Below are 26417 nucleotides of genomic sequence, written 5' to 3'. Positions count from 1 at the left end.
ACATGTGTCCCCTCTGTGTAAAGAGATTCTGAACGTTTCAGGAAAAATGATTCGCTCACTTTTTGTCCTGATCCATTTATATAAAAAGCTGTCTGAAAATGAGCTGATCAGATTTTGGCCACTTTATGATGTCATAACGATTTTATGGCTTGTGTAACCATTAGCCAACAACCAATCAAGGTAACCCCCCCCCACCTTATCATCTGAATCTCCTCCTAGAGCACCATTGTGTTCTTTTTAACCAAATATCTCTCAGAGGGGCGTGGGGAGTGGCTCCTTATTTGCATCTAAAGTAACAGACAGAGAATCAGCACTTTTGAAACAGGGCTGAAACAGAGGGGTTTATGGGATGCTTCAATGCACGATCTCTTTGGTATTTCAAGCCAAACACTTCAGAGACATGTTTTGTATAGATCTGAGACCTATAATATATTGATGAAAAACAGTATAATAGGTGACCTTTAAATACACTTTTGTGGTGATAAATACAGTCCCTTAACATTCAGTTTAATTTGTTTTCATCTTTAAGTGTTTTAAGATTGGCAACATAATTTTGTTATGTAATTTTAAGCTCAGTCTGACAGATCCCTAAATATTGTGTTTTATCTTCCAACACCATGGTGTTTATAAAAAGTTAAAAACAAAATAAAGTATGTGAGTTGTATGTGAAATGTCTCATTGCGTTACTGGTTACTGTGACCTTCACTTTCTTCATTTTATATATAAAAAATTCCTGATTTGAGTAATGTCTTTAGAATTACAGCATGTACAGTACGTGCCTGAGAGAATGGAAAGACAAAGTGTTATTAAACTTCAGTACGTCAACGTTTAATGGTGCAGATTGGTGCTTAACTCCTGTTCTGCTTAGATCACTGACATGATCACAGTACCTGGCTTCACCACCATGAGGTTTATAACAACTGATAAAGTTAATAATTTAAACCTTATTACACATTCAATTGTCTCTCCTGTCTTTGAAAGTCTTAGACTACCAACAAAGATTTGTTTATTAAATTAAATGATGCAACTTTTTATAATATTGCTTTTAGAAATGACTTAAGGCTCGAATCAAAGTAAGTCAGAGGGACCAGCTAACAGAGGAAGACTGGCGAGTCTTTTTTGGAAAAAATGGTATACATTTGTTAATAAAATTATCTGGGGGGGTAGTAAATAAATAAGAAAACTAACACTTAAGACATTTTCTATATCTGATGTCTTCAGTCTACTATTTTTTGTATCAATGAAACACACTATTCTTAAGCCTTCATGTTACATATTCTACTAAATGGTTTAAAACGCTACAACAGTCTGAAGTGTAGTTTATTTAATGAGAAATTCCTGTGATCATGTAGCATTCAATATAGCCACTAGAGGGCACCAAATATAAAGGTTTTCAGTGCCTCCTGATTGCTGTCATATGGACACACACACACACACACACACACACACACACACACACACACACACACACACACACACACACACACACACACACACACACACACACACACACACACACACACACACACACACACACACACACACACACACACACACACACACACACACACACACACACACACACACACACACACACACACAGCTGAGGACAGAGGCCTGTACTACGAAGCTGGATTTTCGCTTAGCCGGCTAACTTCAGGGAAATCTCGGGCTTTCCGGTCCTACGACGCTGGTTCTCTTTTTAGCAGGCTAGATTTCCATGGTAACTTATGCTGAGCGGCAAACCTGCTCCGGAGCAGGTTAGGTGGCAGGCTAACTCAGTGAAAGCACCGCCTGCTGACCAATCAGAGCTCCGTGTGCGGAGTTTAAAGCGATCAATTCATATTACAGGATAGAGGAAATACAGTGTTTAATACCAGAGGCCTGTACTACGAAGCCGGATTTTCGCTTAGCCGGATGACTTCAGGGAAAACTCGGGCTTTCCGGTCCTACGACGCTGGTTCTCTTTTTAGCATGGTAACTTATGCTGAGCGGCTAACCTCCTCTGGAGGAGGTTAGGTTGCAGGCTACGAGATCAACTCAGTGAAAGCACCGCCTGCTGACCAATCAGAGCTCCGTGTGCGGAGTTTAAAGCTATCAAGTCATATTACAGGATAGAGGAAATACAGAAAAACTGCCGTTGCAGGAAAGACGGCCGGCCAAAATCAACTGACTATGTGAACGTGAAAATTAATAGAATATCCCCTCCCATCTTCAGAGCAATCTGACTATTATAATATTAGCGTTAAGAAAGCTTACTTAAATATCTGCCACGACATAAGTAACCGGATCATAGTAACATTAAGTACAGTCCGCGGCACTGTGAGTGCAGACGTAGATGTGTCCCATTATCATTCATATCATATCACCAGTGGCGTTTTTATATGTACAAAAGTGGTGGGGCACAAAAAACTTAGATGTCTATATATAAGCTTCTGCAGTGATGTGCAGTGAGGTTCATGGCTGCTGAGGCACTGGCACTGACTCTTCAGGTTTACAAATATTATATTTTGACCTAAACCAAAATATAATATTATTTTCAAAAGCTTTTTTTGTCTGATGCTTCGATTAATTTTAAACAGACAGTTCAACAAAAGGATACCCAAAAAATGTAATTTTATCATTTAAATATTGAATTGTTCTCTCTTAGTAAGATCCCATTTTCAATAAAATGGCGGTCTTACCTTGACTTGAAGATGAAGTCCATTTGCCTATCCTTCTGGACAAACATTTCTATTACTTTTTTGTAAAAGTCCTCCTTATCTTCTCGTAGTTTCAAAAGTCTATCATAAATCTAATCCATAGATTTATGATAAAAAAATTATAAAAGTAGGGTAGACATGTGGATATTATCCGGCTAATCAAAACGTGCATTTATCTAACAGGTACGTTTCCCACAGATCTTATTTCGAGCTATTTTCTAAAATCCTCTGGAGAAATCTCATTGCTTTTTTGTGCTTACTTCCTGGTTTTAGGACGCGCCACTGCAGCTCTCTCGTCTCCTCTTCACACACCACACTTTTCGCGGCACACGTACTTACAGCCAATCAGATCTGAATGATTTGAGATGACGTATGGTGGGGATGGTAGCTCCGTGCCCCTCTGGTCATTATTTTTTTGCCACACACATTACATTACAAAATACTCTGAGCATGCGCAGTGTAGTTTTTACAGTCACCGTTCACTTAGACAGCGAGAGGAAGGGGCATAATCAGGTTTTGTCCCACATGGCTCTAAACAGCTCAATAGGCACACACTGTGACTGTAGACACACTAATTAGAAGAACACAGACTAAAACAGCAATGTACAGACGAATCAGATGATTAAACATGATCTTAAAATATATTTTATATATTTTTTTATTTATTTTTTTGCATTTTTGTAATCATTATTTGTAATACTTTCTGCTGACACTAGGTGGGGCTGTGCCCCACCTGCCCCTAATGACCAGTCGCCACTGCATATCACATCATAATGTATCATATATTTCCTTATTTGAGTCAGCTTCTTGAGCCGTATCTGGCCGTGCAACACTCACAGTGTCACATACTGTATGCAGAAGTATTATTTTAAGCAACACATTAAGTTGATGAAACACTCGAGTCAAATTCTCCTAATTAAAGTCAGATCCACTCGTGTCTTGGACGGGGCAGTGATTTCATAAACCTGTTAATGTACGCATTCAAACACTTTTTCTTTTACCAGCTGTATTCACCTTGCAGGTGCAGCTATGTGGCTTTTATCCTGGATAAAGTGTTTAAGTCATGGATGTTTAAAGTTTAACTTCTTCATATTTGACTAATATTAAAGTTCACTTTTCATTCAGGAAGTATGACGCTGCGCTGTCAGTACGCTTGTCCGTGTTTGAGATTGGTCGAATGCTCCAAATACCACCCCTTTCATGTGAACGCGCACCTAACTAGATAGGACACGGCTGGCTTGAGCGATCCACTTGATAACCAGCGTCGTAGTACAGTTTAGCCAGAGCGCGTATGTTTTGGATTGGGCCAACCGGCTAACTCAAACATATCCAGGTTAGGTTGAACCAGCTTCGTAGTACAGGCCTCAGGTCAGCAGATGGGAGGCCTCTTGTTATCAATTATGTCTACAGCAAAACAGAAAAGTTACTCTTAGGATAAATACACTGCCTATGCTTTTCAAAAGTCGTTGAAAATAAGTTAAATTATTCTGCATAAAAGGTGGAAAAAATAACCAATCTAGTATACACATACAGTACGTTAAAAACAAGCGTGAGTGCCTTGCTGCCAAAACATATCTTTTTGAATCTGTCTAATTTATTAGTTTAAATTGTTCTGAAAACAATCTCCACCACTGGGAATTTCCAGGAGGTGTGGTACCTTTAATGTTCCTGTAGTTGCATCTCCTTAAAAGCCGCAGTCTGAGCAGCGTGTCACCTGCAGCAGAAAGTTGTTTACCACCGATTGCTCATCAGCAGGGACTTTCCTCACCTGGGGTGATCTGCAATTCAGTGAAGCAAACACATTTATGATATAATTTTCAAAGTGTTTCTAACATCAAATGAGGCCCTCAGAGTCGTTAAGTGATTATTACTACTTTCATAATCACAGGGTGTAGGTCAGGCTATAGTTTTATTCCATTAGAGAGCATCAATGTGGGAGAGCTTCTCTTCTTCCCTTGCAGAATAAATGGTTTTACCATGAATGGGATCATATTTTAGCACATGTTTCAGGTCAAACTGGCTTCAACACGTCTAACGCCTCTAGCAGATGAGAGATTTATCAAGAAATGGGTCAAAGGAAAAGCATCGTTTTCATTGCACTGTGTTACCATTTCTTATGTGGGTGGTCAGGGCTCCGAGGATAGTCTCTGTAGGAGGAGATTGTGTGCGTGTGTGTGTTCCTGTGTGCGTGCGTGTGTGTGTGGTGTGAGCAGGAAAAAGAAAAAGAGAGAGATGCTGCCTTTGAGGATGCTCCCTGTGTGACTCCTCTCTCCTCCTTGGACACTGCTTGCTTGTTGTTTCAGTAAACAGAAGGGTCCAGAGATGATCCAAGACAAGCACACAGCCACTGCAGCCCACCCAGGAGCCAAGGTCAGGACCACTAACCTTCAGACACTTACACACACTCACACACTAAACCCGACTCTCGGATCACTTTCCAGGTTGACCCAGGAGTTTTAGTTTTAGTCCGTCAGGACCGAGGGTCGGAGCAGCTCATAGTAGTTGCTTTAGAGAATTTTACACCCGGAAGTAAGTATTCTCTCTGCTTTGCTTGACAAACCCCGTGATTAGTCCTCAAGCTCTGTGATTGGATGTTGGAGTGGCAGTGCGCCAAGGTTACGCCGAGCGTCAAACAGCTCTTTGAAATGGAATGAAACCACGGCACACTATCCAGAACTGGATTCGAACGGGTCCACCACCCCCCACCCCCCAGAACTACACATGCTGGCTATTGTGTTTCGCAACATGTTCTATTTCATCCCTACTGACCGCCAGAGGCGGTTCTTTAAGCACTGGATATGTCCATCGCGCGTGTGCGCAGGTCGAGTACCAATACCACCAAAGTCACCTGTGAACCCACGTGACACCGGGCTATATCGGCCGGTGTCGTCAGAGGATCTGTTCCTTTTCATCTTCTCGCTGCACGAGTACCGTGGCTACATGTTGTAGCCTACAGCGTTCGGCTTGAACTAGGAATTATCTGCATACAGCTGGCTGCGTGCAGCTTCCAGTCGGAGCCCCGGGTTGCTTACTCGTCCTCCAGAGGCTGTGGCCGGCTGCGCAGAACTTCGACGGACAGGTTTGTGTTGACTTTGTTGGTGATGGCAGTGTCCCCGCTCCCGCTCCCAGCATAAGTTGTCCTGATTGCTGTCTTGTTTGTTATTTGGCTTAGACTTTCTGGTGATGGCAGCGTTCCCGCTCCTGCTCCCATAAGTTGCCCTTATTAGTCGCGTTCACACCAAGTACTTTGCCGTACTTAGTGCCGGCACTTAGTGCCCCGGCACTCATTACCCCAGGGCACTTATGGCGCAGTTCCACTGCAGCGCGGAGCTCGCTTTAAGCGTGCCGTGTCGTGCCGTCCCCTTTTTTGGTTGTGCTTCCACTAGGCCAATTACCGGCGCGGCACGGTGCGGGGCCACTTTTTCACCTCTTTTCTGGCCCTAGAAAATTGTGGTTCTATCGGGGCCAACAAACAGGGCTGAGTCGGGCTGAGTATGCTAAACTAGAGAGAGGAGCGCTGGCAAGAGGGCTAGAACTACAACAAGATGGACATATTTGACCGTGATTTAATTGTAATACACGTTTCAAAATGATGCCGAAGTAACAACATACTGATACCGGTTAGTAAAAACCATGAATTAATGCTTTGTCAAGTCTGCAGACAGACGGCAGGCGAAAAACCTTTTAAAATTCGTGTTTTTCTAGATGGAGATTGGCTAAGCTAACGCAGTATATGCTTTGACCGTCCACACTCACAACAACGGCCTATACAGACATAAATAAAGCAGCGACTGTATTCACCATGACACAGGCAGTCTGTGGTGTGTACTTGTTTAACTTTTGTCGAGTTTCTGAACATATATAAGGAGCTGTGAGCTCTGAGTGCTAACAGCTAACGGCTGTGTTGTGTTTCTGGATTTCTCATTGAAGATGACGTCACGGCTCCGCCTACACTGCGTTACTATAGTAACTACCCCAGTTCCTAAACTGTAATGGAAGCGCAGCATGAAGTGAGTCGGCCCTGTTAAGGCCCAACGCGGCCAAGCCGTACCGAGCCGTACCGAGTGTGGCCGAGGCCGACCGTGTAGTGGAAATGCGCCATTAGTACAGATCGCGTTCACACCGGAATAAGTTCCCTGAGGGAAGATTACGCAAATGAGCCGCTGACGTCACTTCGTCTTCTTCTGCTTTGGGTTTACTGGCAGGCCGCAAACCACTTCACGGTGTATACTGCCACCCGAAGTCCCCGGCCGGAAGTCCCCGGAGTTGGGGACTGGCTTCAGTAGAAGCTGCTGGGACTCCCAGCTGTACAATGCCAGTACATGCTTGTGTGTCCGGGGCGGGAGATTCAGGTGATTGGTTGTTGGTCTAGCTTCAGACATGCCCGCCAGCAAGCGACAACGCACGCCGCTGTGTGGACGGGCCGTAAGGGCGTATATTGATGCTACTGCCTGTATACGGCAGTCGGAGCAGCTCTTCGTTTGCCATGGCGGCACTAAAAGAGGTTGTGCTCTCTAAACAGCCGCTGCCCCACTGGGTTGTCGATACCATCTCACATGCTTATGGGGCCAGTGGCCGCCCCCTGCCATCAGGGGTGAGATGCCACTCTACAAGGAGCATCTCAACACCTTGGGCTGCCCTGAGAGGGGTGCCACTCCCCATCCTTTGGGCGTGGTCCTATTGCCGAGCTCCGCTGCTTCCAGTAGTGAGCAAGGACTTGGATTCTTCATGACATTGTTGGTATAAGTCATCCAGTGCTTAAAGTACCGCCTCTGGCGGTCATCCAGGATTCATAGAACCGTAGTTACAGTAGTAACTATCGTTCTATGGCACGTCTCTACTGAGAATTGTATTTTTAAAAGACGTTTTCGTATTTCCCATAATTAGAAGTTGCCAGTATTAAACTGTGTACATCCCTGGAGGTTTAGGGGATAGGAAACACATTGGTGTTATCAAATTTAAAACATATTATTAATAAATGGGTGAAAATTGCTTGTGTCCATAATGGGCAGCATTAATATACCCACATGATAGCTAAGGTCAGAAGAGCTTTATGTAATAGCTGGTCTTATGTCTGTGACCCCTCCTGTTGTTAATTGATAAGCCTTGAAACATGCACTTGTCAAGGTTCAGAGGCAAATTTTGCAAATATGGCAGTAGCCATCGATCATCTTAAGATAAGATATACTTTATTGATCCCAAGTTGGACATTTTTTCGTTACAGCAGCATGTGTAACAGTTGTAAATATCAAGAGGTGTTTATTTGTAAAACATTTAGTATAATCACACAAATTCTGTGTTTTATATTTAATAATTCTGTGTTCTTCATTTATTGAATGTTCAATACCTGACAAGGTCGGAGATGAAAAAGGTCGGAGATTAAAAACTTGGGTCACAGGTTCCTCAACAGTGCACTACAAGACATCTATCAATATGTGTGTACCTCCACCATTAAACTGTCATATTCTGCACATTTCTTATACTATCTCCATACATCTTATAAGAGTATAATTAATATGTATAATATCAGTTAAAATAAGTGCTTCAACATAGTTAACATTGCAGGAAAATTGATTGTCAAGTCCCAAAACAAATTATGCAAGATATTAAACGTTAAGTAGGCTACTTTGTCAGGCTTAATATTTATCTGTTGATACCCCCAATGCTTTTTTCTTATTTAAAAAAAGACCTGGCTTAACCTAATGTATTCTTTAATGTTTAAATAAAGCCTTATTAGTTTGTCTGTTTTGCACATCCTCCTATTAATATCTTTGGACATCCTGCACTAAACTGTTTTATTGTAGAGATCACTTACAGTGGCCGTTTTTCAATGTCGAGTAAAACTGCTGCAGAGCCACTATTTCAAGTATACTACATCGAGTGGCGCCGAAAGCTGGGCATTTAAACAGTCCTTCGGCGCCACTCGATGACGTAGTATACTTGAAATAGTGGCTCTGCAGCAGCTTTACTCGACATTGAGAAACGGCCTCTATCTTCTTGATATTTTCTATTCTATATTTCTATCATTGACCTTCTACTTTCCCCGTATTTTGTATGTGTTTTCATCAAATATATCATATTCAACAAGAAAATTCATAACGTGCTTTAACCACTAGGTGGTGCGGGTTAAAAAACTGTCAAGTTTACAGTGTTAACACAATAAAATATACTGCTGTTTCGAGTTTAGTTTATGATGGATGTATTTTGTTATCCACACATATATTGTTTTGATATTTGTAACACCAAGCCGACAGAAAAGATGGTCTTAACATGACCCAGTGGTCTAGTTAATAAAAAATATATTATCAAACATAATATAAAATGAACTCTTATTTTGAAAATACAGCTTCCTGTGTTCAAATGAGCTGCTCTGACCCTCGGTCCTGACGGACTCCAAAAGTCCGACATTATACAATCAAACAAATAAATAAACACAAGGATAATTGTGTCTTATTGTTGAGTAAATAACATTGAGTGGTTTAGAAAAGAATACAAAATTAGAAGGAAAAAACGAGGAAACAATACAGATTTCAGTATTCTGAGCCCCTACTCTCCCCCTAACTGACGGCAACAAAACATTATACAATTAAAATAAAGAAGTAAAAACAATAAGTGTGGCTTGATATTGAGTAAGAAAAAGGTTGATAAACGCTGTGAGAATGGGTCTGCGGAGAGCATTTCTCCGCGCGATGTGAGGGTCTAAGGACAGAGGGTGTCGTATTGTCATACTGATATTCTGTACAAACTGTGAAGTCCACTGAGACAAATGTAACATTTGTGATATTGGGCTATATAAATAAACATTGATTGATTGATTGATTGATCCCAACTCGTCTATTACCAACGTTCAGGGAGCTCTATGCAAGTCAATGGGACTCCCTGATAGTTGAAAATTGACGCTATAGGGGCCCCCACTGCGTTTGATAGTGACGCCAAGGGATCCTGACATAATGTCACTATAGTACGAGTTGGGAGTGAGAATGTGGTGATTTCCTTGAGTGGCTTTCTCTCCTTAAGTTGTTTTTCTCCTGAATGTGCTGTGCTTGTCAGACTGACTACCAGTATAAATATTAAATGATTTATACTAGCTGAAATATTTCTGTGACATAATTACCCCTTTCTCTCTCAAACTTTGCTGCAGAGGCCACAGAGATTCAGTCGCAAGAAGAGATCTTAGGGGTAATTATTTCTTACAGGAGTAATAATACCCACCACTTCTCTTCCATCCAGGATGGAGGTCTTTGAAATTCAAGAAGATAATTCAAACCCTTCATCTTCTCCAAAAGAGCCGGCTGTCAGGGACTGGCAGGGGGAGCATGCAGGCAGAGGAACAGAGGTAGAGAGGATGAAAGAGGGTGGAGGGAAGAGAAAGGGTGAAAATGGAAATGTTCTAGAGAGAGAGATGGATCAGAAAAAGTGAAAAGAAAAGACCAGTGACTTCTCTGACGGCCCAGTGCTCACATATGGCTGAGCTTTGCTTGGATAGCCTCACTTCAAGGAGAAGGGCCCTGCAAACATAAACAGTAGAGAGGCTGCAGCTGGAGCAGGGAGGCAGCCGCTTTTCTTACCCAGAACTCTCTACACTAAACAATGGATCAAGTGACGCACAGGCCTTTGGCAGTGCAACAGAGATCCAGGCGGCTCAGAAAAGCCTTTCTTCCGCACGTTTATATCTCTGCTCTCTCAATATTTACCCCACGGGAAAACACACAGTTTTCCATTCCTTTTGTTCTGAAAGGAGCAATCGAGTAGACCTCCCTTCATCCCAGTCACTTCCACCTTCAAGACCAGACAGGTTCAGAGAGGACGAGTGTCTTTTGTGCAAAATTAATGTCATAATTCCAGCACTTCCTCACTCATGCAGGTGTTCAGAGTGAATAGATTTAAGCTTTCCTTCAAAGAAATTCATTGGCACAGTCTATTTTGAGCCGTGTTGAGGAGAAGCAATACAAATGAGGATAAGTCCTTTTACTGTGTGCATTACTGCATTACAAAACATAGTGTGTGTGCGTGTGCATCTGTGTTATATCTCTTTTATAGACGGGCACAATGGGGAACGGAAGGGCCCAGGAGCCAGTGAATTAACCTAAATTACAGCTAACAGTTGCCCGGGTAACTGGATAGGAATGAGTGGCAAATGGTGTGTAATTTCCTAACGAAGAGGGGGAGTTGTTCTTTTTCACATTTAGAGACCTCCTCGGCCTGCAACCGTAACAACAGGAGGACTCTGTACCCCTCTATAGGAGTTTTTTGTGTGCTGAGTCACCGTTAAAGTTTTTTCATAGGCTTTGGATACAAACTGTTTATCCTGTTCCCTCATAAACACCTATGACGGTCACCTAAATACACGTTTTTAATGATACTTACATTGTAACAGTTGCCCTAAGGAGAATCCTACAAAACTGATGCATATTTCCACAGCCTTAAAGGCCCTAAAAAATAATGTTCTCTTGCTGTGATGGGATCCCATAAACAGTGTGGATTATTTCACGAGACATTCCTGCATTTGTGTTTTGTCTGGACTTCCCCAAATTCGAATTTGGGACATGCTTTTAATTGACCTTCGATAACATGACAATATTTTCGAGTCATACGGAATATGTGCATACTGCAGTTTGGACACAGGAGAGATTTGAATAATATTATTATTATTATTATTTTTGCCTGTGCAGCGTGATTATTGACGTTAGAGTCCCAAACCTCCTTCACGTATGTTGTAAGGTCATAAGGAAAGAAAGTAAGAAATTAGTGAATTGGATCTCAATGAAGCTCTTTAGAAAAAGTAGTCCGAGTTATTGCGACAAAGATCCTAAGAAACACACACCGATGACCCACAATGACCCTCTGTTAGCTACCAGAACCCACAGGCTAACTGTCGAGACTTCTTTCATATAAGAATACCCTTATATAATACTTCATTAAAAAAGAGCTAGTTCTTTATCAGCCTCTGCTGATTTCTGCAAACCTTCTTAACACATTGCAGAATGAATTATTTTGAAACCTGAGCCAGAAAGGACTGGAGGCCCAGGTCAGTACGGGTCAACACTCATTCACAGCTTTTAACAAATCAAATCAAACTAGGTGTCACAGCCTGACATCTGAAAATAAATCTACATTGCAAGGGCCGCCCTCTGCCGCGATTTCTGACTGTCCCGTTTATATCAGTCTCACACACACCCAGGTGAAAGTGACAGGAAATATAAACAAAGTGTTCACGCTGCCCTTGACACAGAGAGCGGAAACACTAATGGGAGAATCGGAACACACCTTCACTTTTGTGGTATTTTTTGTGACTCTTAGGTATGGCAAATTACACCACAGGATGTAAAAAAATAAAATCCAATCATCACACAGACTTGAGACATTGTCACTAGCCATTCATGGGTGTTGAATGTCTCACTCCAGATCCTTGACAGAATACTGCCGTTAGCATTAAGGATAAGAGAGCTTTGTTTGCCACTGAGCCATGTTAGCTGGCCTCCATTAGCCTCCAACCACTGTCACTCAGACGGTGAGCCTTTCTATTGTCAGTTAAATGCAAAGCCTCTCTGCTATCTCACTTGAACCAGACTATGACCACAAAAAGACAGATAGGGATCTGCGGTTCTCAGTTGACGGTGAAACAGAATGAGAAAAGCAGAGAGGGAAGGGTTTGGGATAAGAGAAAGGGCTTTTTATTCTCTGTCTGTGATTTGAACAGGTGTGACAAATGTGTGGCCTTGGTATATGTGTGTGAAGATCGTCAAGATCTACCACCCAGAAGGCCTACATGCACAAGCACAAGCACACACACATACAAACCCTAACAGAGCTGCCTGTTCTGTTGAGGCACGTTTATTGATAGCTATCAGCACTTTCTCATTTCTGCTAAACAAAACACAACACTTACACAGAGCAGCTCTCTTCAGGGTTCTACTTTCTCAGATTAAAAGAGGGCAGACACAGCTGTGAGGTTTAGCACATGAATGCACGCTCATTCACATACACCCACATTAAGGGCTTTCTTCTTCACATTACAACTATTAGTTTGATAACACAGTCTTTTTTATTTCTATGGAGTGGATTTCACAGAGGATTGGTGGACGGATGAGTGTGAAAGTGACTCCCCATCCCTCTTCTCCACTAAGTCTTCGACTGCTTATTTTTATTTCACTAATTGCGCAGCAGCTTCCACTATAAGAGTTGAGCCACAGACGATCAGATTACTGTGCAGAACACTGTGCAGGGAAACTACACCATCTACACAATATGCAATCTCATGGGGAGTGGGAGGCAGTGATGTGTTCAAAGTGAGGGAGACATAATAGCCATTAGGGAGCTTTAAGTGATATCTCTGCAGGGCCACCCCGGGGGCAGTCGTGGTATCCAATAACGATGATAGCTAATGCCTACAGCTGAGTGGGATTCCCACTTATCATCATATCAAGTGCAGCCACAGTCTGGGCCTTGATACTGAACTTAAACTACTGTACATGTGAACACAGGAGGCAAACAACTTTGTATAGTTTGGTTCACCTATTTTTATAAAGAACTAACACCATTAGTTTGAGCTGCAAATATTTTGGTAATCCATTAAAACAAAAACAAAATGTTTAAGGCAAACATGCAAAACATTTGATAACTTTAATAGTATTTGAAAGCTTCTGAAGTGCGAGAATGTTATGTTTTGTCTTTGGGATCTCTAAGAATAAAAAAATATTTGAAGACATCAATTTGGAAATGTGTGTTTCCCTTTTGGCTCAATGTTATATACAGTACATAGTAAATGCCTATGAAATAAAACAATTTACAGGGCAATAACTTCCATACAATTTAGAAAAGGTTTTAATTCTCAAAGTGATCAACACTCTGTTTAACCAAGTAACAGTCAGCAATATGATTACTCGCTAATTCAATGAACGCTAAAGATCTTCAAATGTTGACACTAAAAAACTAAAACACTCTTTAAAAGAATAAAAGAATAGGGCAAAAGTAATAAAATACAAACTTGAGAAAGTCTGAGGTAGGAAAATCTGCTTTAAATAATCAACGGGGACATTTTTATGAATCTTCTTCAGAACTGCAAAAGTTAAAAAAAGTACCAAATGTAACTAATTGTCTCTCTTGCATCATTTCTTCCACAGGAACTTGTCATTAGTCTTCCAGAGACTCTCCCTCTCCTCTTTTCCTGACCTACCTCTAGCTGCAATACGAGTGTTGATGCAAACCCTCTGTACTTCTGCCGGGTCTGTTAACCTGTTGATGCTCTCCTCATTACCTTCATTCAGGATGTCCCAAAAATCTTTGCGACTGCCCTTTGAAACCACCTGATGTGTAGGGGGCTTGTTTGGAGAGGACAGCGAGTCTATGACTGCACCAGAATCAGTATTAAGAGTGATTTTGGATGAAGAAGGCGTGGTAAGACATGCGTCCACTGACACGTTGGACAGTGCAGGAGCTGTCTTCGGGCTCTGTTTGACTCCCTTGGGTTTGGGTTTTAGCAGGTCATCCAGAATTGAGGTGTCTCCTATCAGATCTTTAAGGAGGGAACGATGACTGGAAGAAGATGTGGCCTGCTCAGGGGGAGAAGAGGTCAGAGGATTTGTTCTCTGGCCTTGAAGAGTTTCACTGCTCCTGAAAGACAGTTTCTGCCCTTCCTTTGCTGTGGGTTTGGATAATGTGGTGGAGCTGCCATGGCGGAGGTCCTGAGAAGAAGGAATATCTCTGTTGGTGCTTGTCGGGAAAGCAGCAACCTCCCCAGATGTCAGACCACTGCTGCTGGCCTGATCCAAGCCAAGACCACCGAAGGCTCCAGAACCAGAAACACTATTCATCTTTGTCCTCTTATGTCCTCTGGCACTGCAGACCGTCTCCTCCTGCTCGTCTGACTCAAGGCTTGGAACATCACTTAGAGGTTCTAGGGCATTCTTGTGTGGGATATTTTGCTTTTTTAGTGGCGGTAGAACATTATTTTGCAGGTTTCTATGCTTTGTCTGGGGAACAGGAACATCATTTTGTGGGCGTCTAGACTTTTTCTGCTGCACAGAAACATTGTTTTGTTGGGTTTCAGGCATCATTTTAGGTTCAGGATTATTCTGAGAGTATTTCGGCTTCCTTTTGGCTTTTGGAACATCCTTTTGTGGGGTTCGGGTATGTGTTTGAGATTTTGGGGATGTTCTGGTAGATGTTGTGGAGGTAGTGGTTGAAAAGGAGGTCTGTGCTGAATCAGATTCTGGGAAATTGTTTGTCACCGTTTTGTCAAGGTCAGGGTTGTTTAGTGATGTGTAATATTGTCGTAGCCACGCCAGTCTCTGGGTCGAGTTTTTCCTCAGAATCTCAAGTGCAAACTGATGGACTGAGGGAAACTTCAACTGTTCTGCCATTTCCTCGAGCTGCTGCCTAAACACAAGAACACAAATGACAAGACAGAAATGAGTTTGACAAACATCCAGGCAAAGAAAATGTGTATGTTTTTATAAGTAATATCAATTGGTAATATCATGTGAATTAAAACATCATATTCACACACATACAGTTAGTACAAGTCCTGACTTACTGTGGACATGTCACATGTAAGCATACAGTAAGGTACTTTAAATCCCACTTAAAGTATTGTCTTTAAAAAAACAGGAAACCCATCGTATTAATCACATATTCTGTGGGTCCAACAGGCCTAGGATATATGAATAGTTCACATATTCAGGCTCATATTCAGAGACCCATGCAGTATGAGATGTTTTTCCTGAGCTCCAAAGCAGTCATTAAAACTTTGGTCTCACTAGACTTGGGGACAGAAATACTTCAAAGTCACTGTCCGGCATTATGGTGGAGTTATTACCATTTGTGGCTTTCAATGGAAAAACAATAAATAAAAGTAAGAGCAGTAAAACATGATGTGAATGTGGTTTCAAATCATTAAACAGCAAGGTTAATTGAGGGGATATCAATATAACTGGTGTATACTAGTTTCCCTCCCTGGTGAGCCTCTGGGCAGAGATACAGGCTCACCCTTGGGAAGTGAGATTGGAGCCATAAAATGTGTCTGTATACGAGTGTTTTGGGAAGGTGGGGGGGCGGAGGTGAAGCAGCCGGAGAGACAGAGGTGTGTATTTGAGCAGTGTGTGTCTGTACGTGTGTGTGAATGCTTGTTAGGAAGTGTGTACATCAGTGTGGGTTTGGAAGTCCTCGGGCGATCGTTTTTGGTTAGAGTCAGGAGGGCTGTGGTTGTGGAGGGGAAAACTCCAGCACAGTCTGGCCTGAACATAACTGGGTAATCTTTGGCATGATGCTGGGAAATAGGTGGAGAGGGAAAGCTCAGAGGTGGTCTTGCGCTAAAAACACACACATATAATTCCTGAGGCCCAGGTGGGGGCGCTCAACACCATACCTGTGGTAAGTTTTGGCCTCCTTCCCTACGCTGCCAGGAATCTCTCTCTTCCTACTTCACTCTAAAGACCACCTTTCTTCTTTTCATTCCCTGACTTGATTTATTCTTATTCAAACCATGCTGGCCGCTTACACTGAGTCAGTTTTCCTTAACTACATCTACCCATAACTTTGGTTCTCGTCCATGCCCTCTCTTACCCCCTATGTTATATTTTACAATAGACATGTTTTATTATTTTTTATTCTCAGCTTTTCTGCACTTTCCCATCTGCTGTCGCCTTTGTTCTTTTTTCTCTCACTTCCCCTCATCTCTTCTGACACCTTTTCAGTACCTGCATATGGCTTGAGGAGTCTCTCCAATGATGAAGGTCGTGTTTTTGGTTTGGTGCACACTCTTGTTGGCAAAGCTGACTGGATGGTCCACACTGGGCCTCTCCAGTCTGACAGCAGAGGGGCAGGGCGGACTGTCTGGCGGGCTCGATGACAGACTCTGGTACAATCAAGAACATAAAACATTTAAACATACCAAACAATTACCATTAAAAATTAAGGACTTCTGATGTTGGAGCAGGTTCCCCATGTCCTTAACGCAGCAGCGCGGGTTCAAATTGGAGCTGCGTCCCAACATATTTTTTCCCCTTTTCTTTTTTACTATTTTGGCTGTACCCTCCATTTAAAGGCAAAAAGCCTTGACAGGGCTAACATTTTAACCTGGACGGACGGACGCACACACACACACACACACACAATCCAAAAATCATACAAAGGAATCAACAGAAGTCCATAAGTGACCATTTTGTTTACCAGCAGCCTCTCTCCCCTAGTCTGTGCTGTTGGCTGAGATAAGTAGCATGATATTGGATATAAACATGTGGCATTAGGGACCACAGATGTTAAAGGTAAAGGTAAAACTGCTGCCACTAATAAAGCACGACTGAAACCTTGTTAAGCTACTAAAATAGATTATGTTTACATCCACTCTCATGTGGTAGTGAGCATATGTGCCTGATACAGTCAATAAAGTCTTTTAAAATACAATTGAATTAATCTACTCCGATTTGGCATGGCAAGATACACAGTATTACCTCCTGTGTGCCTAGAAGGTGATTGGCCGGGAGCTGAGAGTACATCTTGCGCTCAAACACGTCTCGTACTGCGGCTCGACTCATCCGCTCCTCTGCTTTGCTCCCGCCCACAACGCGCTGGTTAGAGTGGGTGTATAACACCTCGTGTACACCACCTTTAAACAGAAATATACATCATTAATGTTGAATAAAGTTTCATTAAGAATTATAATCATTTAATCAAAAGGTATTGAATTTACCTAGCACACTGTCAATAGTTATATCCTTTCCTTTGGATGCCGGGGATGTCTGACATTTCAGATTCGTAAATGAAACAGCTTTGGGCATGCCTGCTCGTCTCTCTGTCCTGGTGGTTGCAGCTCTTTGCCCATCTTTTGTCAACTCAAACCTGGACCTTTCTATTTGTGGAGATGTTGAGGGACATCCTGGAGATCTCCCTTTCTTAACAGGAGTGTTTTCCTCTTCTGAAGATGTGAATGTCTCTATGTCCTTTGTGTATTTGGATCTGGCCTTGTCCCGAACACTACTTCTGCAACTTCCTCTACCATGTGAATTTAAAGTGCTCCTCTTGGGACAGGTCTTTGCCTCTATGTCCAAATCCTCTGATTCATCTGAGTAACCCTTAAAGCGGCGCACTTTTGGAACTGAAGTTTTGAGCTTGTTAGGTTTCTTTTTGTCAGGTGAGGGATTTCCATCACTCTCCTCATCAACAGTAATGTTTTTATTTGTCCCCCCTTTCAGGCCCCATCTCTTCCTTACATTATCATCACTCTGTTTAAACAATGAGACCCTCTCTTCTTTGCCACTATCTCCATTCTCACTGTCTTCTATGTCTGAACCCCAGGTTTTCGTCCCCAATTTAGGGGGACCGACTGATGCATTTCCTGCATCAGAGCTTTTGCAAATACCAGAGGAGGCACCCTCCATATTTTGATCCACAGTCTCTTCCTCAGAGGGGCTTTCTTCGATACCTGGACTACTGTCCCCTTCTGCTAACTCTGGTTTCCCTTTGACCCTTTCGAGGAGCCTGGAGAAACCGTGCTGAAGGAGACTAACTCGACCAGGACCAGCAGCAGCACTGTTGCCATCCGCTGCACCGGGCTTTGACCCCTTTCTCTTAAGACCCTGTTCTTCATCATCCTCTTCACTTCCACTGCTGAAGTCCAGCACCCCTTTTTGGACCTTTGATGCACCTCTGTTCTCCTGGGCTGGTTCATTATTCGGTACAGGGTCATCTGCAGGTGGGGAATCGCCAGGTTTCTAAAATGAGACAATACAAACAATCAGCTAAGAAAGTGGGGACAGATTGAAATAGAAAGCAATACAACGTAGGTAGTAAGAGAACAAGAAATGCATGTCAAAGATTTAAATAGACAGTGTGGGAAAGATTTAGCTCCAAAATAGCACAAATCGGCTTCAAATTCCTCACTTCCCCTTGTTCTTGCCATCTTTCAGTGGAACAGCCCATATGAGATATTATTGTGTAAAACAAAACAGATGTTTGTAAAAATAAATCACAATATAAATAAATGTGACATACAGTATGCCCTCGACCATGATGTAATATGAATAAAAGATAGGGGTCAAAACATTTCCTTGACTTGTATGAATGGGAGCATTATGAGAGCGACCACCAACAGTGATTCTAATTCCATCAATTTTCCATCAATTCCTCCGTACTTGTGTGCATGTTGGTGCTCACACGCCTCCAGCCCCTGTCTGTGCGTGTTAAGACACCCCAGTGTATTCTGTGTTTTTGGAAGAATCTGAAAGGCCTCAGTGGAGCAACAGCCCAGTTAAAAAGGACCTGGCTGGGAACTGGATGATAAGGGCTATCGCTGTGTAAATAAATAGCTGAAAAGCAGAAGATAGGCTTCAGTGTGGTCTGCTCCTTCCATCAGGATACACAAGTAATTACATCCAGCTGTTGCACCCTGCATCAGAGAGAAAGTGAGAAGCACACAAAGAGAACCTCGTCCTTCAGTTTTACAAAACCACAAAGAATTGAGTGGAAAGATGTGTTTTTTGTAAGCCAAAGACTTTAAGTTATGTTCCACCCAAAATGTATTGCATTGCAGTTATGATTCTTTTGTAAAACAGCATTAAATATTTTTGCGATTGAAAGGGTCAGGAACAGTCCGTTCCTATAGTGAGTTACACAAGATTCCAGTTGTTGCCGGTTTGCACAATACAAAAGCATCAAAACCTCCATAGAGACTTCTGCTAATGCAAGTAGTCCCTTGCTAAATGTAGGCATATATACTGTACTAAATCAGTCAAAGTACAACCATGATAATGTGACATGAAAGTAGCATAGTGAGACATATTTTTATGAACAAATGATTATAAGTCAAAGTAGAGCCGTTTGAGCTAATTCAAATAATCTTTTTGTTACTTTTTACGGCAATAAAAAAATCATTATATGGATTTATTCTAACCTTCTGAACCCAAGCTACCCCCAACAGCTGTGAGGAAAAACTACAAACTTTAAAACCTACAGCAGCGTGATAAAGATAAGAACCGTTTTGGCCATTTTGTTACTTTCCCAAAGTTCTTCCTTTAAAAGTAGCATAATATGTCTTATTTTGTCACAGTGGAAGCTGATTATCTTTCCTCATAAATGGGGTGAACAGGAATAAAAAGAAGAATTGAGAAAAGAACAAAGATAAATAGTCTCAGCTAAGGCAATAAACTGAAATGAGATTGCGTGAGATGGTTGACTGACAGATGGTAGGGTCCCTGTTTGAGGTACCCCATCTTTCGCGTGGGAATGGGAGGATGAGGGGGCCGCCTGGGAGAGAAGACGCAGTGAGGGATGGGAAGATGACTGCCCTAAGGTTCTGGGTCTCTGAGAAGGGCATAACTACTCACGCTAACTCCCTCCGTCCCCTCCTCCTTCTCTTCAGCCGTGTATGTGCTGCTTGTCATTACGCCGGCCTCAACTTGTCCTTCTCGCTGACGGGAAAGCAAAAAATTAGACACGCATTTATCAACTTAACCGTGTCAATAACAAAAATATATTCAATTATGTACCAATCATCAACAAAATAATTATCCTTCAGTTTTTATTTTTACTAGGCTGTACATGTGTATTTTTTAAGTTTAAAATTCAAGGAAATAACAGTGCAGGATGCCTCTAAAATTCCTATAAGAAACTAGAGTTGTAATGACATTATCAGTCAATTTGACAACATATAGTATCAGTAAACTCCAAATAAAATAAATAAACTATACGTTTTCTTGACTGTTTTGTGAAACCTTGCATTGTGACATTGGAAGAAGGTGAGTTGAGTAAGTACGCTACATCAAAACACATCTTCAATAAAACTGTAAAAGCTATGGAGGCTTTCTAACCTCTAGTATCTCGCGGGTGAGGCATGACCCTAGGGTCTGCAGCCTGAAGAGGTTTTTGATCCCAAACAGCTCCCCCTTATGGACACCATGCCCCTGCACTGCCTCAAAGTACCGCCGCGCACTCTCCTTGCCGACAACGGAGGACTGAAGTTGCTGAAAGATAGGACATTTGGAAACACTGTCAAAACATATTATTGTGCTTGTTTCTTTCTGTTATTGTTTGACTTGTGTGTTGTTAAGATTATCTGGTACCTGTTTGTAAATTTGTCTGAGGTAGATAACCTCTTCTACGGTGCCCAATGAGATCAGCCTAAGAACAGTCACATCTCTGCACTGGCCAATTCGATATGCCCTGAAAACAGACACAAACATATCAACACAAAAGCACCGGTAGGCACATAATATTACTAGGTACACTATACTGGCAGCTGAATGTGGTAGAGATAAGCAGCATCAGAATAAAAAACTGAAGTATTTGAAAACTTGGCCCACAATCTACCTGTCAATAGCTTGGAGGTCATTGGCTGGGTTCCAAGTAGGGTCAAAGAGTACAACCACATTGGCCCCTACGAAGTTCAGACCAAGACCACCCGCCCTGATGGAAAGAGACAGACATTTGAAAATGTACAAAAATAAGAGCTTGTTCTTTAAACAAACCACTACAGGTTTAAAATGGAAATATGAAACTTTGTTATCTAATTATCAATGTTTGACTAACATGGTGGAAACCAGGCAGAGGTTGATGTGAGGAGAGATGTTGAACTCTTTGACAATCTGGACTCTCTCTTTGGCTTTGGTGGTTCCGTCCAGCCTGATGTAGTCGAGCCCCTCGGCCATGCAGTAGCTCTCCAGCACATCTAACAGCTGGCAGGTAGAAAACAACAACAAAGTGTTCAAAGTCAACTGTTAATAAACAGGCATCCCTACATCTGTCATGTGAATTCACCCATCGCTAAGGTTTAAGAGTTTGTATGGGGGATATAAAAAGCAAAGGATTTACTAACAAATATGATCAAAATGAAACAGAATATCCACAGGCTTGTATATTTAGAGATACACTATAGGGGTTGCTGAGTCTTGCACAATCAAATCTGTATGGGCTCTATGATTACCAAAAAAGCAAAACATAGGCCATGAAAATATGACCTCATAACAGCGAGAAATATTATTACTGTCTCAGGTGACAGCAACAATTACACTCTGAAGAGTTTAATTATCTTTAAACCTCTAATTGCCCCCACACAAAGGCTCACCTATTAATCTATGTCATGAGAAAACCATACCTCCTGCTACAATTTATTCTGTAAACAAGTAATCTGCCCTTACAGCATTTGCAATTAAGTGTGTGTTTAGGCCTGTTTGTGTGTTGAAAGGCTGAATGGATAATAGCTCTAAAACCATCAGCGTACTTCTCTTAATAACATAACATTACTGTGAGCCTCCAATCATTTCCCTACAGGAAAACATCTTGCCATGTTGCTCATCTGAATCTCACAATATGTCGTTGCACTCATATTTGCAAACATGCCGACACACAACAATTCTAATTTAAATAAACACAAGGTACCCACAAAAACTGAGCTCTCACCTTGGTTGAGAGAGAAAAAATAAGTATTTTATCTCTCCTTTGCAAGTAATGCTTCATCAGCTTCTGCAAAACCTGAAAGAAACACAGATATAGTCACTCACAGGGAAACAACCCATATATGAGCAGATGACAGAGCCTTTGTTCCCAAACGTTACCATCATTTTCCCACTGTACAGCGGGTCTGACAAGGCCTCAAATGCTTCGTCTTTGCATCTCTGCACAAAGTCTGGGAACTTTTGGAATACCTTTGCACATATGCGCCCCACATACTTTTCCTGGAAGATACAAATGAGTTGTTATAGTGAACTTTCCGATGATAGCTCTAATGAACAAGTGCAGTAAATCAGTGATAGGTTAACATGACTAACCTGTTTCTTACTGGTTCCTGCGGTAGACTGAAGCAGTGCTGCATGGTTTGCAATCTTCCTCAATATTGCCAAGTAACTAAAGTATAGACTCTTAATTTCCACACCTTCTGAATTTGTCTGCAAAACAAAGAATCAGATATTATTTGAGTGCTCAATCTTTGTTTTTTTTCAACCACATGAGAGTTGTTCGTGAATGCTAACATTAAAGAGTTATTCCCACACTTCAATCAAATGGGCAGTTGTAACTGGCTATAATGTTGCGTTTGATTTTCTTTTTTAATTCACTGCCTTTTATTGTTTTTCAAAAGTAAAATGCAGAAATACCAACTGGATCCTTAAAGGAACATTTTCCCAACATGTTTGTTTAAATTACTGAATAACCCCCCCAAAAAAGTTGTTCACATACAACTCAATTAAAAGGTGAATTTCAGATTTGCAGTTAACAGCTCGAGCTTTAGAATTAAGTTCAATCCATTACAAAACATAGCATACAGAGTCACAGAATAGTAAAAGCAGTGAACTAACTTTATAGCAGCAGCGTCCGCGGGTGCGTCCACTTTGACAGTCACATTTCTCTGAAGACTTCAGAATTAACGTCACATCTTCAGAGTCCAACACCGTCTGATACACAGTCTGCTGAAAGTCTGTCAGGGAGCAATACACCACCTAGGAGAAAACACAGTCCAGCATTTGTCTAAGTGTTGCTTATATACATCATAGAGCTGTGGAAATATGGTAATAGAATATAGTAATGTAGATGGTGAATTGTAAGTGTCCAGAAATGCAAAAGTCTAGTTACATTTCACCAATCTTACCCTGTCATCCTTCTTAGGCAGTTGTTCCTTGATGAGAGCTTTAGTTCTTCTGAGGAACAAATGGGAGATCTTCCTCACCAGAGCTCTGACAGTCTTCCTTGCGGTAGCTAAGGCACGTTTGGTTGCGCTGTGCCTCTGCCCTTGCTCTATCGGATCCGAAAAGTTGTTCTTGAAATTTCCTAAGTTGCCAAGACAACCAGGTATGGCCCTTCATAGAATAAAACATATGAAAGCTAACAGGAAAAATGTTTTCAAACAAAGTTGCAAATTGTACATTTATCACTTACGCTACGAGGGCGAAATTACTGAAATGTGCTTATATGAAAATGGAAAAAGTGTTGTCACATAAGTCTCTTCACCTACCAGTCCATGACGCACCACAGCTCCTCAAGGTTGTTCTGTAAGATGGTGCCAGTGAGGCCAACTCTGATCTAATGAAAATACAATTGCTTAGTTAATTTTCTTATAAAAATTGTGTCATATTTCAATATATTTTCAATACAGCAGAGATGAAGACAACTTGAGTGCGACTTTACACTTCCTGATGACACCACCAATGCTCTCTACCAAAAGTATATCCAAACCGAATCTAGTTACACACTAGTAATAATACAATTAAAACATAAAGCTCTTTGACCTTGCATTTCAGATCCTTCATGGCCTGAGTGATCTGAGAGTTTGGATTTTTTAGCTTGTGGGCCTCATCCACAACCACAGCAGACCAGTCTATACTGCAAGCAGGGCAAAGGTGTACTTTATTAATAAAAACATTAATTACGCATATGAGAAATACATTAAATCCACACATACAGGAAACACGTAAGATATGGTTTGTTGCTTGAATGAGTTGAGCATGTTTCTTACTTATTAAACTGATCAAGACAAAGGCGCAGAGTCTCGTAGGTAGTAAGCGCGATCTCAATTCGTCCCTTCTTGATGCGAGCCAGCTCCTCCTCTTTCCTCAGCCCGTGGACCACCACACATTGGAAGTGACCCCATGTGTCCAGTTCATCTTTCCAGTTATAAAGCACTGAGAGCGGGGCCACAATGAGGAATACCTAGACCAGATCGTGGACAAACAAAACAAAGAAAAATGAATACTCATATCTGTAGATGTACAGTATTGTGGCACATGAACATAGCAAGCATTTAAAATCAAGTACTTATTTATCCTGACATCTTTTATAATTCTGGAAATGTAAGTTAAGTGTTTCAATACCCACTTTGTTGGGTTTACTTTGCTTGGAAGGCATCTGACTCAGCAGAAACTGAGGCCTGTTTTTCTCGATGTCCTCCCATGTGCCTGTTTTGTGTAATACAGCAGCAAGGAAACCAATGACCTAAGATAAGAACAAGAGTTAGAGAAAATAAGAGAGACAGCCACCATAAAGAAAATAATCAGATATTAAGTGTGCAACTATTTTGTACCTGTACGGTTTTTCCCAAGCCCATGTCATCCCCCAGGATACAACCTCTGGAACCGATGTAGTTTTTGTAAATGAACCTGATACCTTCTCTCTGGTAATCTCTCAGGTATCTGTTGATGGTGTAGGGGACACTATCTCCATTAACATCACTCAACTCTAAGGGGACACAAAGCTTGGTGTCTGCAGCGATGCAGGGAAACATAGGTTTCTCCTGGAGGAAGTGATTCAACTCTGGTCTCATGAGTTTTGAGACAGGTACAGCTTCCTCCTCTTCTTTTTCTTCTGCATCTTTTTCAAGGTGAGTGAATTGCACCCATGCTGTAGTATCATTAGTATTAGAGATGGAGGTCAGTCTCTTAATTGTGGCCTCTCGCAGGGTGCCATCTCTCGGGTCAGGAGCCAAACAACTGTCCCCCTCACGCCATGTTGCTATAATACAAACATGTCATTAGTTTACTCTTAATTTATTCTCATACAACATTTACTTTACCTAAGGAACACACAGTTAGAAGTGGGGTATATTTTGTCACATTTTTAGCCTATGATTTGTTTTAATGGACGGAAAAGATATAACAAGAAATTGCTACACAATAAAACCATAGTATTTGATGTTATTTGATGGAAGAGTAACTTCAGTAAGTTTAGTTAATGATTTCTTGAAAATAAATATGGCTAACTATTTGCTAGCTGCAGAGGCTTTTTGCGTAGCCGTATGATTGTGTCCAGCTAAAATGTAACAACAGGTAAAAACATGCATTTCAGACCTTTCACAACTGCAGAAGATGAAGCCATCAGGATTCATTAAAGGTGTCCTCCCTCCTCTTCTTCGTGTGGAGAAAAAAAGTCATGTAGCATTCTAGCTAGCTTGAGTGGCTTAATTTAGCTAACACATTGGGCAAAGGAAAGAACGGCGACAATATCGAACTAAAAACAGAGACGTTTTTTTTACTTTATCCATGCTCCTCACGCTAAGTATACAATGTGCCGTAAAGATAAATAAAGGCACAGAGCAGGAGCTGCTGCAGCTCCACTGCAGCTGAGTGAATGTGTATCTGTTCTGACAACGAGTAAAGCACTTTCGACACATTTTACCGATTTAGAAATACAATTAAATCGTCAATGTTACAATCCACAAAAAACAAATTCCGTAATGTATATATTTTAAGTAATGACTGTTTTTCTCCTTCATTCTTTTTTTCTTTTTACAAATTTCACTGTCGGACATTATGTTGAAAGTGCTTGGTATAATCTAAATTGCATTTCTATGAAATAAACTACAGCAAAAGTTAAATGTATGTAATTTTCAAGAAATGTTGCAGCCAAGGGAGAAATGATGTGTAATAATAAAAATAATTGACTTGTCAGTGGTTTATTAGAGAGTATATGTCATTAAAAACAATATATTGATGGAACATTTAGGCTGCAATCCCATAATGTTACATTATGAATCCTACCAAAAACATGTAAATTATAAAAAGCCATCGTCCCACGTAGGCCTACAAATACATTTATGAATATTTATAGATATTATTTGAACATTCCTTTTATTATTAATGTTCAGTAGCCTATAGGTTCTCAATCTTATCTTATGATTCATATTTAGGCCTCTTTTATTTCATGTTGTACCTTATCCTTAATATTGCATTTGTACTTTTACATTTAACTTAATATCATAATATAATAATCAGGTATTCTTTACCTGGTTTATTAATT

The 26417-nt window shown here is 41.3% G+C and overlaps 1 protein-coding gene across 1 annotated transcript; it reads right to left on the bottom strand.

The window, feature by feature from the left end:
* Positions 1-13311: 13311 nt before the first annotated feature.
* On the bottom strand, positions 13312-25745 carry ercc6l2 (excision repair cross-complementation group 6-like 2). The gene is made up of 20 exons (XM_034118614.1): positions 25469-25745; positions 24706-25133; positions 24501-24617; positions 24142-24335; positions 23915-24008; positions 23641-23708; positions 23278-23485; positions 22988-23128; positions 22463-22579; positions 22250-22369; positions 22095-22166; positions 21225-21370; positions 21006-21101; positions 20759-20858; positions 20507-20659; positions 20024-20107; positions 17392-18412; positions 17153-17307; positions 16400-16557; positions 13312-15080 (listed from the first exon to the last, which is right to left on the bottom strand). The coding sequence occupies exons 1-20, from the start codon at positions 25494-25496 to the stop codon at positions 13811-13813; spliced, it is 4770 nt and encodes a 1589-aa protein (XP_033974505.1). The 5' UTR covers positions 25497-25745; the 3' UTR covers positions 13312-13810.
* Positions 25746-26417: the final 672 nt, after the last annotated feature.

Source organism: Trematomus bernacchii, unplaced genomic scaffold (assembly GCF_902827165.1).
Source record: "Trematomus bernacchii unplaced genomic scaffold, fTreBer1.1, whole genome shotgun sequence".
Taxonomy (NCBI): domain Eukaryota; kingdom Metazoa; phylum Chordata; class Actinopteri; order Perciformes; family Nototheniidae; genus Trematomus; species Trematomus bernacchii.
The sequence above is the reverse complement of the archived record's forward strand: the minus strand, read 5'-3'. Positions and strand labels throughout refer to the sequence as shown.